Source organism: Ziziphus jujuba, chromosome 9 (assembly GCF_031755915.1).
Source record: "Ziziphus jujuba cultivar Dongzao chromosome 9, ASM3175591v1".
NCBI classification, from domain to species: Eukaryota; Viridiplantae; Streptophyta; class Magnoliopsida; order Rosales; family Rhamnaceae; genus Ziziphus; species Ziziphus jujuba.
The window spans coordinates 24,048,003-24,067,504 of record NC_083387.1 but is presented as its reverse complement, the minus strand read 5'-3'; the positions used below and the strand labels follow the sequence as shown (position 1 = coordinate 24,067,504).

The 19,502-nt window shown below is 31.1% G+C and overlaps 2 protein-coding genes across 3 annotated transcripts; one reads left to right on the top strand and one right to left on the bottom strand.

The window, feature by feature from the left end:
• Positions 1-1,980: 1,980 nt before the first annotated feature.
• LOC107427646 (non-specific lipid transfer protein GPI-anchored 31) lies at positions 1,981-19,421 on the top strand. Of its 2 annotated transcripts, none has more exons than XM_060820477.1 (3): positions 1,981-2,483; positions 2,658-2,687; positions 19,027-19,421. In XM_060820477.1, the coding sequence occupies exons 1-3, from the start codon at positions 2,135-2,137 to the stop codon at positions 19,206-19,208; spliced, it is 561 nt and encodes a 186-aa protein (XP_060676460.1). In that variant the 5' UTR covers positions 1,981-2,134; the 3' UTR covers positions 19,209-19,421. The 2 variants fall into 2 exon arrangements, with proteins under 2 accessions (XP_060676460.1, XP_048336799.1); XM_048480842.2 differs by lacking the exon at positions 19,027-19,421 and adding an exon at positions 4,444-4,839 and having other exon boundaries at positions 2,013-2,483.
• On the bottom strand, positions 9,564-15,112 carry LOC107427629 (sulfate transporter 1.2). Its single transcript, XM_016038015.3, has 13 exons — positions 14,736-15,112; positions 14,579-14,627; positions 14,000-14,207; positions 13,657-13,831; positions 12,523-12,588; positions 12,303-12,416; positions 12,074-12,190; positions 11,799-11,925; positions 11,099-11,385; positions 10,792-10,982; positions 10,358-10,443; positions 10,095-10,171; positions 9,564-9,856 (listed from the first exon to the last, which is right to left on the bottom strand). The coding sequence occupies exons 1-13, from the start codon at positions 15,078-15,080 to the stop codon at positions 9,716-9,718; spliced, it is 1,983 nt and encodes a 660-aa protein (XP_015893501.3). The 5' UTR covers positions 15,081-15,112; the 3' UTR covers positions 9,564-9,715.
• Positions 19,422-19,502: the final 81 nt, after the last annotated feature.

The window sequence follows — 19,502 nt, the reverse complement described above, 5'->3', positions numbered from 1 at the left end:
TAAAAAAAAAAATGAAAAAAGGCTACATGATCTACTAGTACAAGGGGTTGATGTGAAAGATTCAAACACAATAGTGAGTGTACCATTTTATGGGAAAACAATGGGCGATAATATTTAGAAGCACAGCAATGATGCTCGGTTAACAGACATTTTGGGGCATATAAGTACTACTTTCAAATCACAGGACCCACTGATGCCAAATCCAAAGATTAAGATATTAATAAGGAAACATTGATTTAATTAATAAATGTTCATATTTGTTCCCAAAAAATAATAATAAATGTTCATATTTATGTTGAAATTTAAAAAATCAAAATAATAGAAATTATTTTAAATGATAAAAAATATAATCATAATAGTATAAAAAAAAAAAACAATTCTTTTGTGTTGTAAGTTTTTTAATTATTTATATTAATGTAAGGAGATTCAAATCTAAAAATTTTTGTATGATAAAAAATTAAATAAAATTAAAAAAGAAAGTTTTACACACAAATTAATCAATTATTCCCTAAACATTTGGCTTTTCGGCGTGCATTTGGGGACACATCATCCTCAAAAGTTCGGCTGCCACCGAATGCGAATGGTTGAAAGTGGGAATGCGTTTGCAGTTGTATCCAAACAGTGCTTCAATTCATGATTGGCTTTGACTGATTACCACATCTTCACACTTTGCAATGTCAACATTACATTGGAATACATGACATGCTCTTAAAGGGTGTCAACACCTCCACTTCTTTTCCATCTTAAAATAAAAATGTCACTACCCAAATCTTTTAATTTCAAGCTGGCACAACATCACTTTAATTTTGTGTATATTTCTTCCATAACTTTCTCCAATCTACACTAATTACAATTTTTTTCTTTTTTTAATTTAAAAAAAAATTGCAACAAGTGTTCTATTTTGAATATAGACAATATGAATTCATGGCATATGAATGCAATAATATTGGTAGAAAATGATTGCTTTTCGAAATCTGGTTAATAATATTGTTTTAATATTATTTTAAATAAATCATATGACCTAAAAAAAAAAAAAAACTTTTTACACCCAAATCAAGGAAGGAGGAGTAGTTTCAATTTGACTAGGTTAAACTTTCTTTCATTAAAAATCAAACATTTATTTTTAGGTGTGTGAAGCCTCATGCTGAAGTCATCCTATCTCTATCTTAAAATAATCAAAAAGAAAAATCATCCTAGCTCTAGCATATGGTCCAAAACACATGAAAATGAAATGACAAACAAATGAATAAAATAATAATAATAATAATAATAATAATAAATTAAAAAAAAGGAAAAGGAATAGTCCATTATAGTGGTTCTAGAGGGTATAGCAAAAAGGGATGCCAAAAATAAAAAATTCTTTAAAGCCCGTGATGAGATTTTCTGGTCAGGATTCTGATACATACATCCTCACTATCCAAACCAAAAAAATCCATGGTGGTCCAAAATAACAAAAAAATAAATACCTGTTTCAGCCTCTAATAGAGTAGTGGTATCCACATTGTACGATGAATTATCCTCCTCACTATCACTTATTATTTTAATGCACTCCATATAAAATAAATAAATTATTTTTTCTATTTCATTTTCTCTTTCTTTTTTTTTTTTAAAAAAAGAAAACTTGCATTTATTTATTTCACACAAAAAAAAAAAAAAAAAGAACTTGCATTTATTTCGAATTTGAATGTTTAATGTCATTTTCAAATCTGGGCATGCAACACGGGGCTCGGGCTGCATGACAGGTGTATTATACGCACCTTCATTGCACCGACTCAATTACACACATAGCAGTTGTGGTACCCACACAGTCCTCAAGGAACCCAAGCCAATAAAAAATTAAATAAATAAAAATAATAATTATATAATATATATATATATATATTTTTTTTAAATTTTGTATTTTTCCATGCTTTTTTACTCCTTCCCTATTTTCAGTTTTCTGTTTCTGTCCATTTTCCGTGTAAACAGTTTTTTTCCACTACTTTCTCATTTGTATATAAAGCCCACCCAACCAATCCCACATTCTACATTCCATTCAAAACCATTTTCTCTTTTTTCCTTCTCTCTCTCTTTGAATTTTTTTTTGATTCTCTCTCTGTCTCTCTCTCTCTTTTTTGTCTCTCTGTGTTTGAAAATGGTGGCAGCAGCAGCAAAGCTCTCTCTGCTTTTATGTGCAGTGGTGGCAATATTCTCGGCCGTTGATTATGCAGAGTGTGGATCCGCTCCGGCACCGGCCGTAGACTGCTCCAGCTTGATCTTGAGCATGGCGGACTGCTTGTCGTTCGTTTCGAACGGAAGCACCGTCACGAAACCGGAGGGGACTTGCTGTGCGGGTCTCAAGACCGTCTTGAAAGCTGACGCTGCTTGTCTCTGTGAGGCTTTCAAGAGCAGCGCTCAACTCGGCGTCGTTTTGAATGTCACCAAGGCTTCCACTCTTCCCGCTGCTTGCAAAGTCTCTGCTCCTTCCGTTTCTAACTGTGAATGTGAGTCTCATTCTTTTTGCTTGCTTAAAACCCAGATAAACCCATCTTTTTTTTTTTTTTTTTTTTTTTACACCTGGAAAATTAAGATGGTGTTTTAGGGATTGTGAAATGGGTTTATGATGTAATTTTCATTTTATTTATTTATTTTTTTGGTTGGTTTTTGTTGTTTTGCAGTGGACTCTACTTCTCCTTCTGGTGCTCCTGGTATGTTCTGGAAATTTTACCTTTTTAACGGGTTTTTTTCTGTTTTTTTCTTTATAATTTTCCCTTTTAATTACTGTGTGGAATGTAGTGGTATCTGATTTTGTTGGACCTTTACCCTTCCGGTTTTTGGTCCGATCTGTTTGTTAATTAGAATCAGTGTCGGTTTAAGTTATCACTTTTGGACTGCAACAATCACAATTATTAATATATCGATTATTAATATATCGATAATAATTAATAATATAATAATTGTTACCGATAAACTAATTAATATGGCTTGTACAACCCATGTGCACAACTAGAAGGCCTAGATGTTTCGAATGTCTCAAATCCAAGAGGGTTTTTCCGGATCATATTTCATCCTATTAGACTCAATTATTCTTGGTGATTATTGGAACCGCATTGACTTTAATATTTGTGCAATTGTGCTTTCATTTAGACCATATATATAATTATATTAGTATAATTATTCTTCTGATGTGGATCGTGTTAGTATAATTATTCTTCTGATGTGGATCGTGTATATAATTGAATTAAAAGCCTTATCTATGTTTGTTTATGCCATTTCTTTCTGGGTTTGGTGTCATACGTGGGGTTAATATCAAATCGTCTCTTTTTCACTAATGTCTATCTAAGCCCTGTGGAATTTATGGATGCATTGGTGCTACATGACCATAATTCTTAGCAGTGCTTGTTTATGTTGAATTCCAGCCTAATCATTGTTTTGGGTTTATCTTATTAATTTTTGCCTAGTTGAAATTTTCTGTTTATAAATCTAAATTACATGTTCTAGTGTGTCAGCAGTCAGTTTATGCCTGTTGTATGAACAATAATACTCGTGTCAACCTATAAGTCATACTTTTATAAGGAAAAGTCATATACAGAGTGTATGTAATTTATGAGTTCAGATATAGGACTGTCATGTGTCTAGTTCTATCGGTATGGATGTAAGTCTTTTTTCTATAATCTATGTTTTTTATATCTCAGAGTGCTATAGACAAAGCTACAATTCTTTGTATGATATATAAAAGTCTTGTCCTAGTAACTTTAAGTTTTGGTGCCCTATGGTTCAAATGTAGTATGTTAATTAATGAGGTTTGCTTGAGGGGCGTAAAAGTTGAGTTAAACTATTGGCCATACTGCTGGAGGTGTAAATCCTCATATGTCGTTTGTATTTCTATTATTCTTTTTGGCATTTTAAATTCTTCTCTTCAAATTTATGTGGTCTAGCCATGGGTCATATCTCATAGGCATCATATTCTTAGAGAGTTACAAATTGGGAGCTAGGTACAAGGAACTTTCTTGATTCTGTTTACTGGGTTTGACAAAATGATGCCACTCAAGACAAGATCATTTGTATATGTCAAGTGTGGCCATGACACCATAAAAGGAATCCACTAGGATGCACGCCAGGTGGGGTGATAATACTGCCTAGCGATTGCGTTTGGACCCACAAATGAACTCATGAGCTGAGCTCTGTGGCGCACTTGAAACCATGTTTTCCCTTTTCTTGTACAATTTTGTAGACATATTATGGCATCATGAAAGTTGTGCAAGTAGTGACATTCTGGTAGAGAAAAAGTGAAGAGATTTGAAAACTGATTAGCTTTTTCCATATGTTCCAATGACATGATTCTTTCATGTCTTTTGAGCCTGATGATGATGCTGTGCCACTTTTCATTGGAAGACTTTTTCAGTAATTTCTGTGCAAAACTATACTAACATGCTTGTCTTCTTTATTCTTGATTTGTTTCAGCTCAATCTCCTGCTGGATCCGAAGCCAGTCCATCCACTGCTGCCGCACCTGAGCTGGGTGCAGGTGCCAGTGAGCAAGCACCGGCCCCTGCTCCAGGGAGCTCTGGTTCATCCACATTGCCCATCTCAGTCGGATCTTTACTTATTGGCCTTGTAATTGCAACATCATCATCTTGGTTCTGAAAGGATTTGTTGTCATTTTGAGAGGCAAAGGAGGATATGATGATGTGAGAGAACATATGTCATTTATACTGTTATTTAACATTTTGGTGTGGTCTTACACTAGTTGTTCATCATGTTGCGCGCCTATAGTAGGTTACATCCATTTTGTGTGACACTTTCTGAGAGAGTTGGAATATCCTTTTTTCTAATGGTATTAGTTTACCTTTTCTTAAAATGATTGTGTGGATTTATTTCAACTGCTTGTATTCCATGTATTAAAACTCTTGAAAAACTGCTTACCCATCAGACTGAATTGTAATTTGCTGTTGGATGATGATGAACCAACTGGAATGGAAACCCAACTTCATAAAATAATAATATATAAACAAGGAACTGGCACAATATTAAGTCTTTTATCTCTAAACAATGAATTAGTGGAACAAATAAAAGGGTCTCAAAATTCTATATAAAGAATTGTTAAAAAATTTACACGGATCCTAGAGACCATCTCTATATATGCGGGTCCATCCTATTCCACAAAACTAACTTTTGGCTCTCATTCTACAACCCCATGATCCTTCCTTTTGAGCCATGCGTGAATTGGACCTTTTCTTCAATTCAACAATCTGTTCTTGCCATTTTCTTCTTCTTCCAAGTTGGTCATTCAAATCCACTTTGAATGTTCTTCCAGAACTAGCACTTCTAAGCAACATCTCATAATCATATTCCTTTCTCAACACAGGATCTGATAGTGTCTGATAAGCCTCGTTCAGTTTCACAAACATCTTCGTCGATTCTTCCTTCATGGACGGATCAAGACAAACGTCGGGATGATGCCGAAGAGCCATGCTTCTATATGCTTTCTTTATCTCATCCATGCTTGCCTTTTCGGTGCTCAAACAAAGCATCTTGTAGAAATTGGTTTTGTCGTTGTATCCACAACTCGGCTTTGTTGCTGATTTGCATGAAACAGAAAAGAAAACTTTATTGGATTGATGGTTTTTGTTGTAGTTTGGATGATTAGGAAGAAATGGTTTTGAAGTTTGTATGACTGAAGTTCGGGACAAGTTCATGGTTTTTGAGGAGAATGAGGGTTTTTTCCCTTTCTTTTTTTTTCTTTTTTTCATTTTTTTTTTCTCCCTGCCAAATTGTGCAAAGAGAGCTGGTTCTAAGAAATATATAATTAGGAGTGATTATGGAGAAAATGATTATATTTTAAGGAATGGTCAAGAAATTTGCTGCATTTGGCCGGTCTTAAACTCGGTGATTCCAAAGCATTCAACTCGTTTTTACCAGGCAAACTTCGAGGAATGCATATATAATGATTTTGCATCATTTGGAGATTGTTAAATCCACTCTTTTTACATTTAAAAAAAGAAAAAAAAATTGTTGCAGTTTTGAAGAGGTTTTAGTTGACTGGTCGATGCTAAATTGACAGTGTGTCATGTGTGGGTAACACGTTTTTACACGGTTAACCATAACTGGCATATGCACCACACCACATTTATGAAAACCATACTATTGTTTCACTTTCAATTTCAAACTTTACAAACTTTCACACTAAATTATTATTTTCATTCATTTTGGTGTAATTGATAATTAATATTCAAAATTTGACAAAATAAAGAATATGACTGCATGCTAATACATATTGATCATTAACTTTTAACCAAGTAGTTACTACCCTAATCCTATTTAATTAAGTCGTTCCATTTGATAACAAGTTTTTGTTTTTTTCTTTTAAACTTTGTGTAATTTGCTTACTTTAGTTTTAGTGGTTTGTTAATATTAATTGATGGTAGTTAGAGTTTATTAGCTATATCAATTAATTATAAATATTAAAGAAGGAAAAGAAAATTAAAAATTACCACAATTTTAAGTTATACTATTTTTTTTTTCTCTTTACATTTATAGTTAATAGAGATATCTAGCTATTATCAATTAATATTAACAAATCATTAAAATAAATAAATTACATATAATTTAGAGAAAAAAAAACAACAACGAAAAATAAAAAATAAACTTATTACTAAATAAGGTTTTAATAATATGTTTTTATGAGATTGAACTTGGTTGATGATGTGTTTTTTGATCTAAGGACTTTTTTAACACTTGTATAGCCTGCAAAAAGCACCAATTTGGACATGGAATAATTGACAGGCTCCATGAAGAATGCTTTGAAGGTGCAAATTTTTAGTGCTCTTGAGAGTTGCTCCTCCTCTTATAAAGAGATAAGATCAATGCATAGGCATTCCATGTGAATCCCACTTGTTTGTGAGAGAAAGAAATACAATTTCTGAAAGTAGGGTAGATTTTTAGTTTTGAAAATGAGTTTGACCGTTCAATGTCCACCCAATTTCTTAAATGTACTGTGTATTACTAATGTCTTATTTAGTATAAGTTTTATTTTAGCTTCTACTTTTTCTTTTAGAAGTACGTTTTAAAAAATTCATTCTTTATTTTTTATTGATTTTGTTTAAAAACTCTTTTAGCATTTTTAAAAATAATTTTTTTAATCTTAAAAACTGTTTTTAACTTTTCAAAAATTATGCCAAATTGTTTGGATGTCAGTTATCAATTGTGAATGTTGTTTTCAATGTTTGGCTGAACATTGAAAATTATCAGTTAGTAACACTTTGACCACCCCTCCCCAAACTATCCCACACGTTTTACACTTTGCTATTTTTTTAAATTTATTTTTTTGATAAATTACACTTTGCTCTCCTAGATTTATAAAATCTCTTACATTATCAGACTCCTTAATTATTGACATTTTTTTAATGGAATAGAAAAGCAGAATACTTTCTTAAAAGAACCTTTTTTTTTTCTTTTTTTTTTTGGGGGGGGAAGAGAAATACACAATTAGAATATATCAAAAAAATATTGCTGAGTTTTAACAACATGATTTAAAAAAAAAAAAACTACATTATTTATTATCATCTATTTACTTGTAATATTGTATTTTTATTATTAGAACATATATTACTATATATTTTACACAATTTTTTTTTTATCACAGCTATAGCAAATGTGTTTAATCCAAAAAAGTAATTAATATATATATATATATATAATATACAGAGTAAATGGAAAAAAATATAAAAAAATAAAAAATATTGATCATAAGTTTGTTCAATAAAATATCAATAGATCTGGAACAAATATGATATTATCTTTTTAATAAAGGTTAAAATTGGTATTTTAATGGAAGCTAAAAATCAGAATCTCAAAAGCTATATTTTGTTGCTTTTCAAAAACAATTGTTAGAGAATATAAATTTTTGTAAAATAAAAAAATTTCAAATTTTGTCCGACACTTAAAAGTCGCTTTAAATTCTTTGATAATTAGTTTGGAAGTTTCAAAATCAATTCAAACGGAGGCTTAAGCAATGGGACGTAAGGTTGATGTCAGTTTGTTAAAACAATAAACTTTTCTATGCATACCAATTACTTGTATACCCAGATACCCATTTTTATTTTATTAGATACTTTTTATTTTAATAAAAATTATTTATGATGAATTTTGTTATTCTTATATGTAATTTGATGTTTTTTGGGTTAGTTGATTTCCTTCTTTAATTATTCATATTTTTATTTTCATAATAAAACAAAAAAAAATAATTTTAAATGAGTAATTTATACATGAAAGAAGCTTCATTATACCCAAAAAAATACAAAAAAAAAAAATATATATATATATATCTATATATATATATATATATATATATATATATAGAAAGACCCTTCACACCCAGACCCAGTTGTTGCCCCACGAGCTAGCCTAGCTACTACCATTGCCGGAGGAGACCATTTCCAAAATCCAATAGAAGCACAACTTTGAAGGATGAGAAGGAAATTGGTATACAATACGGTGGTAAAACGAGTAGACATATTTTAAAATATCCATTTTCTGGACATTAATTTACAAAATTGCCACCGTTTATTATTTTACCTACAAAACCATTTTCCTCCATATCAGTCAGAGGGACCTCTCGATGCCTATCTTACCAAGAAAAACAAACACTATTTTGGCAATGATTGCAGTGACACATCAAGATATTATCTACAAAAAAAAATGTACTAATTTCCCTCTCATTTTCTTCATTTCCCACCCATCTTCCACCCCCCATTCGACAGAGCCACCCACTGTGCTCTCTACCTTCTCCACTGTCTCTCTTTTTTTCCTTTTTTTTTTTTTTTTTTTTTGGTAACAATTAAATATATAGACTGGGACTGATGGATATGGGTGTCGAACAGGATGGCTGTCGAAAATAGAAGAGAACGCGATAAATGACTTTGTCAAATGGGGTGGAAGATGGGTGGGAAAGGAAAGAAATGAAAGGGAGAATCTTATCTCTAATCTGAATCGTTTATTGAAATCCAATGGCCAAAAGAAAAAAAACACATTTTTAGTCCCTTTTTTATCCATCATAACTGTCCGGATTGTAGCCCTTCTCTGTATCCCTACTCATATGTGGATCCTATATACACCCTCCTTCACATAAAATGTGGATCTACATCCTATGTAAATAAGGGTATGTAAAGCAGTGAATTTTTTTTTTTTGGGCTTGTGCCTGAAGAAACATCAGAATGGTACTGTACAACATACTTATAATCAGTACTTATTTTTTCTTTTTTTCTTTTTTTGGGGAAAATAACTTAGTACTCACTGACAATAGCTCGAAAATTCTATTTAATAAATGCTATTAATATATGGTTGTAAAAGGACACTTTTATAAACGTTATCTATTCCACTATTTTCATATTTATTTTCAATTTCCACCCACTTTCTGCAAAAAGATCTTAGAATCTCGAGCTCATTTCAACTGTACTGTACTGGGAACACAAAAGATTTTTTTTTCCAGAATCTCCTGCTCAGATCCAAGCATTTCCACGTCTCATATAGTAGAATAACTAGCAATACCCATAATACACACACACACACAGAGATATATATATATATATAGTTTTTATGTGGTGTAAGAAATAACAATCTACAATCATTAGAGGTGCATGATATATATTGTACTTCACAATTTTTTTTTATAAATTTCTCACTATATTAATCTATATATATTATATAACATACACATACATGTATGAATATAGGCATCAAAGTTCTTCAGTTTTGGGGTCAGGTGCTTGAACTGCATCAGCCACCGAAGGAAAAATGTTGTCCTCCCCGATTACATCTGCAAATTTTGAATCATGAAGTTTCCCAATCACAACTGGTCCTGGATTTGCTAAAATAAGCTGTTTCAAGTAAAAAATAGCATGTCTTGTAAGTAGGTATATCAAATTTGTAACAATTAATTAGTGTGATTGTTATATGTGTCAACAATAACATTGCTATAGAACTTTCAAAATAAATAAATAAATAAGAAGAATAATAATAGAACTTTATTTAATAATAAACAAATTAATAATGTGATAACATTTTATTGATTTATACCAGATTATATTTATTCATGTTTAATTTTATATTATGTACCTGAATTTCTTTCTTCTCTAGGGCCCTGTATAACTCTTCTAAGGCATGGATGCCACTGGTGTCAATGTCAGTGACGGCTGCAAATAAGAATATATTAAACTCTGCTAATTTTGAAAAATAAATCAAGACACGCAAATAAATACACAAGCTGATCTCAATACTTGTAGTATATATTATATTTAATGTCAAACCTTTCCTATATATATATATATATAAAAATAAAAAATAAAAAAAAGGGGGCGACGATGATATTGCTTACGTACGTGACATTTCAACAATCAAATGCTGAATTTTAGGCTGATTTTTTTCCTTGTTAAATTCTTCTTCATCGATAAGCCATCTTAAAATCCTGCAAAGCATATATACATATATTAGTATATAGTCATCACGGTAGGATTCATCAAAAATATAAATTTTCATATTGTAAAAAGGAATTCTTCTAAAATTCTAAGATGTAATTTCCTCATAATTATGTTTAATAATATATTAAAATCTAGCTGAATATATATATATATATATATATTTGCTCAATTAGCAAATAGAATTCATGATTTTAGAAGATAATTATCTTTTTAGAAACAATCTCTAAGTGGTAAAGTTTATTGTTTTATTTGGTAGAAATACGAATCCCATTTTCCAAGATTAATTATTGAAAACAACTTAAAAAAATGAATCCAAATAAGGTTGACAATTGTACCTCTCCTTAATATAGTTAGAGTTTGAAAAGTATATTGCAGAATCAACTCTCACAATTAAAATGCCAGGAACCCTAGTTGCTTCTGGATATTGCTGGATGTTCCTATAAACATTAGTCCATGGAAGCTTCCCAAGAACTGCGGTTCGTGGCCTCGTTACTTGTAAGAGGATTTTGGCAAAGGATATAGCCACCTGCATTTCATAATTAAATCTAAGTAAAAAAATTCATTAATTAACAACATATATAAATATATATATATTGAAATCCAATTAACCACTGTCTAAATATGATATACAGATAGTAGTACCGCAATTAATAGACCGATCTCAACTGAAATAAAAACCACACCAAAGAAGGCTCCCATGCATGCAATGAAATCAGACTTGTCGACCCTCCATATCAGAATCACTGCTTCTATGTCAATCAAGCCTATCACAGCGCATATAATGATAGAAGCAAGAATGGCATTTGGGGTGTACTTAAACAGCGGTGTGATGAGTTCCAATGTCAAAAGTACCACACAAGACATCACGATGTTCGACACCGCCGTATGGCAGCCTGCCATGAAGTTTACTGCCGACCTTGAGAAGGAGCCTGCGCACATTGAAAGCAAAGCTTCATCAGATGAATGTATAAAAATAAAAAAAGAATTATTTGTTCTCTTTCTAATAGCTTATGGTTATATAAAAATAATAATAATAATAATGGTATACTAATTAAATATAGTATATAAATCATGTTTGAAATAATTTTTAATTTTATTTTTTTATAACAGTTTTATGAGAACAAATTATATTTTTATTGGATTTGAAATTTGGTTTAAGCATGTTCGTACATTATAAAAAGCAGTTTTTAAAATTCAAAAACGAAAATAAGTATTTCAAAGCTGTATTAAATTTATTCTAATTTTTTTTTTTAAAGTCAAATTTTTCAAAAAATAATTGAAACTTTGGTGTGTGACTAGATCATAACTCGAGCTAATTAGATAGGGTTTCTCCCTTTCATACCTGTAGCAACATAACAAGATGTCATGGAGCCAACAATGTTCATGGTTCCTAGTGCCACCATTTCTTTGTTTCCATCCAGCCGATAGTCCCTAATGCTAGCAAAAGTTCTTCCAATCGCTATAGCTTCCTAGGGTTGGAACAAGATTAAATTTAATATACTTTAATTCCGTTGTAGTTGTGATGTTGCTGATCTTAAATTTCCTCCTCATCATCATCATCATTATTATTATTATTATTATTGTGCTGGGTATATATTAAGTAGGAATCTTGCTCACCGTTAGCGCAACCATGCCGCACACCACTCCGATCCTAAAACCTTTGGCTAGATAGTCTCCGGTGAAGTAGATTTCATTAATGGACGGTGGACTCACACCTTTGTTAATATGATTCACCTGAAAAGTTGAAATTCCATCCGTTTTGTTAATTTACTTTGTCTCTTTGTGACAATATATATAATCATCATAAAGCAATATATATATATATATATATATATATGGTACTTACAATTGCCACACCATGCTTGTTTGCATGTGTTACATACACAAAAAAGGTGGAAAGAACAACGGAGATCAAAGGAGAAATGGCAGAAACCCAAAATAATTTCTTGTTTTTCTTGGCCTAAATAATCATATCACATAAAAAAAAAAAATCATTTAAAAATAAAGTTGAAAATATCCGTTTAAGATTGGTAAATTAAATAGATCTGGAATTGGAGTACTCTTACTATGAACTTAGCAAGCAACATGAAGCACAAGAACGATATTCCAATGAGTATCGTCTGCCAGTTCCACTGCACGCCATGTCAAATAAAATAGTAGTGAATTGGTACGTACGACGAATTAAAAATCATTTAGTTCTTAACGACCAAAAAAAAAAAAAAAACAAAAACTATATAGAAATATATATATATATATATATACATATGTAAACCAAAAAAAAAAAAAAAAAACTATATAGAAATATAAATATATATATATAGTCTATATCATTATAGTTGGCCTGATAGTTTTATACTATAGATGTATAAAATCAATCATATATTATACCGAAATAATGTCTCTACGAAACTGTGGGATAATGTGAAGTAGCTTATATAGTATCTGATCAACCGTATGACTTTTTTGTTTAAAGCTTTTTTCTTTTCTTTACGCAAGTAAGTAACCATGGTTCAGCGGAAGTTTATTGTAATTTTACCATACATTAATTATATACATGCGGGGCAGAGCCAGAATTTTCAATTAGTGGGGGCAAATATATATATATATATATATATATGTATATATGTGTAGATATATATATATATATATATATAATTTGTATGAGTAATTAGTAAAGTAAGTAAAATTGTAAAACATCCTAAATTCATGGGTTTCAGCTACTCATTGCTTGCTAATTTTATTAAATATTACATTTAAACCCTTCATGATTCATATAAAAAGAATTAAAAAGAATTATGTTAACTGTTAGGTATAACTAATTTGTAAATAGATTAAAAATTGTATACTTAAAGATTATTTAATTTGTTTTCTTTTCTTAAATTTTTTTTTTATAAACTATATCATCCAATAAAATATTAAATTATTCATCTTTTTATCCATACCTGCAGATGTAAATCACATTATATATTATAATTTTTTTTTTAATATCAGATTGAGAAATTAATAGGGGCAATATTATATAAATCTATTAAAGAAATAAAATTTGTAATCATATATAATTAAAAGTCCCAAAAACCAGCGTAATGCCCCCACGCTGACTCAGCCATGTATGTATACGATGTAGTACATATATATGGATAATATATATAAAAAATAATAATAATAAATAAATAATAAAAAAGGATTTAGTGTTATAATACCCCGTGGTGTACGGAACTCCAGACTGAGCGCATAACTGAAACAATATCCGACTTCTTGGTGAAATCCTTAATGCCAAGCAAACCTTTAAGCTGTTGAAGAGCAATGGTGACTGCAGCTCCACCCATGAATCCAACAATGGCAGCATGAGATAGAAACTCAATCACGAAACCCAGTCTGCACCCACACAAACCATAAATGCTAATGTCCTATATATATAGTTATCTAAAACTCACATATATTATTTATATTTATGCACGATCATGAAGAACATGTTTCATTAATTCCTTATGTAATATATATATATATATATATCCGATAATCTTTGGACACAAATAAATATACCTGAAAAAACCAAGTACAATCTGCGTGACACCGGCAAAAAATGTAGCAGTGAAAGCGAGGCCGAGAAATTCAGTTTTATTTTTTTCAGGATCGATCTCATTCTCCAGCATACCACCGAGCAAGAGAGACACCACAGCCACGGGTCCTATTGCAATATCTCTTGAACTTCCCATGAATGCATACACAAGAGGTGGAACGAAGCTAGAATCTGTATATAATATTTGTGTATGGCCAACAATTAGTTGTGAGTTAATACTAATATAATTTAATTGGTGGATTGGAATATATATTATTATCATGCTCAATCATAGTAGTTAATCTCGGATTACAGGCCTTTGATCAATCTCGGATTAAAGGCAAGATGGCTTATAAGCTTCAATTTGTATAACTTTTTGTTTATACTTTTTTCACAGCTTCTATCTTCTTTAAAAAATGTTTCATCAGGATAATACACCTTTTTTTCTGGATCTTCCATAAAACTGTGTAAGCGCTCTAAAACTCTGCTTTTAAGCTAGAAGAAACGTTAAGTAATACCAAAAAAAGACTTTGACTACTCAAAAGAAATGAGAAAATACTTACACAATCCATTTTCAGCTGGCAACCTAGCAAGCTTTGCATATCCAATATCCTGTTAATATAAAAATATTAAAAGCCAAATTTCGAGAAATTACTATATTTTAGCGACCAAAATAATACAATAGAAATTAACTAGAGCCTGCAGTTTTATATAAATTACCTGAGGAATACAAAGACTAGCAATGGTAAGTCCAGCAATTAGGTCACCTTTGAATTTAGTGAGATTGTAGTCCCTTCCCCAACTAAGGATGGGAAAAACAGCTTCCAAACCCATAACAAACTTTCTCGATTTGGATTGGTCTCTGAATGAACGTAAAGGTTCATCTGGGAAAAATGTTTCCTTCACTGTACTTTTAAATTCTTCAAAAAGGCTTTGTTTAGGAGGCACTCCAACCTTATACTTAGCAATATTCGGCACAACCCTATTAGCATGTCGATGTGAAGGAGGTCCGCTTGCTATTTCAGTCTCCTTCATCCCTAATTCACCAGAAAAACGTTTGCTCATTTTGGCCACACCTCCAAAGATTGTTGCCAAGATATACCTATATATGTTACACAAAAAAAAAAAAAAAAAAAAAAAAGAAAAAAGAAAAAAGAAAAAATTTTTAAAAAAAGGTTCAAGTTATTTGCTCATTTTGGCCACACCTCCAAAGATTGTTGCCAAGATATACCTATATATGTTACACAGAAAAAAAAGAAAAAAGAAAAAAAAAAGGTTCAAGTTATTTGCTCCAAATGAACTTTTCTGCCATTATTAGTAAAAGGGTACTTGGTAGTGTTTTTATTTCATATACTAACCTGTAAAGGTAGATTTGAATTCAGCGGAAGAAGATATATAATTGAACTTTATATTAATTTCGTGCTTGAAAATCTCACCTTTTATCTTGCATAAATACATGTATTAATCCACAGAATATCGTCAACTATATATTAAAATATATCCTATAAATTTGAAATTATTTAAATAAGATTTCTTAAACGATTGGACTATCAACATGATTGGATCTGATTGGATATATTGAAAGTTTTACATTATTAAATTATTATTGATTCAAAAAATTTAAATTGTTAAAATATAAATTTATTATGTATATCAACATATGTTTAATATACATAGGTTATATAAATATATAACTGGTGACAGATAAAATTACAATTATTATTCTGCATGAATTTTATACATTTTAATTTTTAGCATATGCGCGTAAAATATATCCAAGATTGTGTGTTGATTAATTTGAGTATTGTTAATTAGAAGGAGTACTGCTGCTGCAATGTTAGTGTTTGTACATGTTGTCATCTATCAATTTTTAAATACAAAGAGCAGAATAGACAAAAATATAATATATATGTATGAGGCCAGAGTTATATATAAAGTGGATTAGCTTTTTATATGTTATTTTAGATCTAATAATTGACATTAACATTCACAGACTTTATAATAGAAACTGTATTGACATGATAGGAATATTTAAGGGTTTCCATATTTATCTTCCTGGTTTTTAGTTTTTAAACGTGCAGTCAATTTTTATTACCCCAAAAAAAAATAATAATAATAAAAAAAAAAGAAAAAGAGAGCATGCAGTCATTTTCTAGTATTTACATTAGCACGTTTCCATTAACTAGAAACGTTTAGCCATTAGATCATGACTCTTTCAAATACATACGTATATATATATATATATAGAGAGAAAGAGAGAGAGAGAGAGAGAGAGAGAGAGAGAGAGAGAGAACTTTAATATGCTGAGATCAATATTTTTATTTTAAATTGGGAATCGTACTTTACGTAGTAGGTGTTGAGGTTATGATCTTTAATTAACGATTTAAACTAAAAGCTTAAAAGCTCAGTTGAAGATGTTGTATATATATATATATGAAAAATGCAATATATCTATGTTTTATGTTTATTTATTTAGCAATAGATAGATATATGTGTTAAATATAAAATTATGAATTCTTCCATTCCAAACATGAAATGATCTCTGAATCTTTTTACAACATATTAAACTCATAATTTTAAAACAAGGACATCATAATCATGCAGATAGACCAAATAAATCAATTTCACAACTCAATTATAAATAAAACCAAAAAAAAAAAAAATGACATAATCCAATGAAATGTCAAATTATAGGTAGGTAGAGAATAAAATAGGACATGAAAGATACATAAAATGAATAGGTATAGAGTGAAACTGACCACATACTTATTCTTGTGAGTTGTGAGTACCACACCTGGATAACGCATTGTTTTCAAGGAATTTAAAATTATAAAATGTGCGGCACATGGATAGGGAGCATCTCAATGGATAGAGAGCATCTTCTTAATTTGATTCGGCGTCGTTTTGAATGTCACCAAGGCTTCCACTCTTCCCGCTGCTTGCAAAGTCTCTGCTCCTTCCGTTCTAACTGTGAATGTAAGTCTCATTATTTTTGCTAAAAAACCCAGATAAACCCATCTTTGTCTTCATCTTTTTTCCCTGGAAAATTAAGATGGTGTTTTAAGGATTTTGAAATGGGTTTTTGATGTAATTTTAATTTTTTTTTTTTTTTTTGGTTGGGTTTTGTTGTTTTGCGGTGGACTCTACTTCTCCGTCTGGTGCTCCTGGTATGTTCTGGAAAATTTACCTTTTTGACGGCTTTTTTCTGTTTTTTTCTTTATAATTTTCCCTTTTAATTACTGTGTGGAATCTAGTGGTACTCTGATTTTGTTAGAGCTTTACCCTTCCGGTTTTTGGTCCGATCTGTTTGTTAATTAGAATCAGTGTAGGTTTATCACTTTTGGACTTCAACAACCACAATTATTAATATATCGATAATAATTAATAATATAATAATTGTTACCTATAAACTAATTAATATGGCTTGTACAACCCATGTGCATAAATAGAAGGCCTAGATGTTGAATGTCTCAAATCCAAGAGGGGTTTTCCAGATCATATTTCATCCTATTAGACTCAATTATTCTTGGTCATTATTGGAACTGCATTGACTTTAATATTTGTGCAATCGTGCTTTCATTTAGACCATATATATAATATGATTGAGTTGATTCTGTTTTCTTAAAGTGATTTCCCTGTTCTTTTTTAATACCGTTAGACTAAATTACATTAGTATAATTATTCTTCTGATGTGGATCGTGTATACAATTGAATTAAAAGCCTTATCTATGTTTGTTTATGCCATTTCTTTTCTGGGTTTGGTGTCATACGTGGCGTTAATATCAACGTCTCTTTTTCAGTAATGTTTATCTAAGCCCTGTGGAATATTATATTCAAAAGACAATTTCAAAATTATTATTATTTTAAATAATAAACTGTAAGAATTTACGGATGCATTGGTGCTACATGACCATAATTCTTAGCTGTGCTTGTTTATGTTGAATTCCAGCCTAATCATTGTTTTGGGTTTATCTTATTAATTTTGCCTAGTTGAAATTTCCTCCTTATAAATCTAAATTGCATGTTCTAGTGTGTCAGCAGTCAGTTTATGCCTGTTATATGAACGATAATACTCTTGTGCCAACCTATAAGTCATACTATTACAAGTAAAAGTCATATACAGAGTATACGTAATTTATGAGTTCAGATATAGGACTGTCTTGTGTCTAATTCTAACGGTGTGGGTGTAAATTTTTTTTTCTCTAATCTATGTTTTTTATATTGCAGAGTGCTAAAACTCGTGCGAACCATTGAGTCGTATAGACAAAGCTACAATTCTTTGTATGGTATATAAAAGTCTTGTCCTAGTAACTTAAGTTTTGGTGCCCTATGGTTCAAATGTAGCATGTTAATTAATGAGGTTTGCATGAGGGGCGTAAATGTTGAGTTAAACTATTGGCCATATTGCTGGAGGTATAAATCCTCATATGTCATTTGTATTTCTATTATTCTTTTTGGCATTTTAAATTCTTCTCTTCAAATTTATGTGGTCTACACATGGGTCATATCTCATAGGCATCATATTCTTAGAGAGAGAAATTTGGAGCTAGGTACAAGGAACTTGATTCTGTTTACTGGGTTTGACAAAATGATGCCACTCAGACAAGATCATTTGTATATGTCAAGTGTGGCCATGACCCCATAAAAGGAATCCACTAGGATGCACGCCAGGTGTGGTAATAATACTGCCTAGCGATTGAGTTTGGACCCACAAATGAACTCATGAGCTGAGCTCTGTGGCGCACTGGAAACCATGTTTCCCTTTTCTTGTACAATTTTGTAGACATATTATGGCATCATGAAAGTTGTGCAAGTAGTGATATTCTGGTAGAGAAAAAGTGAAGAGATTTGAAAATTGATTAGCTTTTTCCATATGTTCCAATGACATGATTCTTTCATGTCTTTTGAGCCTGATGATGATGCTGTGCCACTTTTCATTGGAAGATTTTTTCAGTAATTTCTGTGCAAACTATAATAACATGCTTGTCTTCTTTATTCTTGATTGTTTCAGCTCAATCCCCCGCTGGATCCGAAGCCAGTCCATCCACTGCTGCCGCACCTGAGCTGGGTGCAGGTGCCAGTGAGCAAGCACCGGCCCCTGCTCCAGGGAGCTCTGGTTCATCCACACTGCCCATCTCAGTCGGATCTTTACTTATTGGCCTTGTAATTGCAACATCATCATCTTGGTTCTGAAAGGAATTGTTGTCATTTTGAGTGGCAAAGGAGGATATGATGATGTGAGAGAACATATGTCATTTTTACTGTTATTAACATTTTGGTGTGGTCTTACACCAGTTGTTCATCATGTTGCGCGACTATAGTAGGTTACATCCATTTTGTGTGACACTTTCTGAGAGAGTTGGAATATCCTTTTTACTAATGGTACTAGTTTACCTTTTCTTAAAATGATTGTGTGGATTTATTTCAACTGCTTGTATTCCATGTATTTAAACTCTGAAAAACTGCTTACCCATCAGACTGAATTGT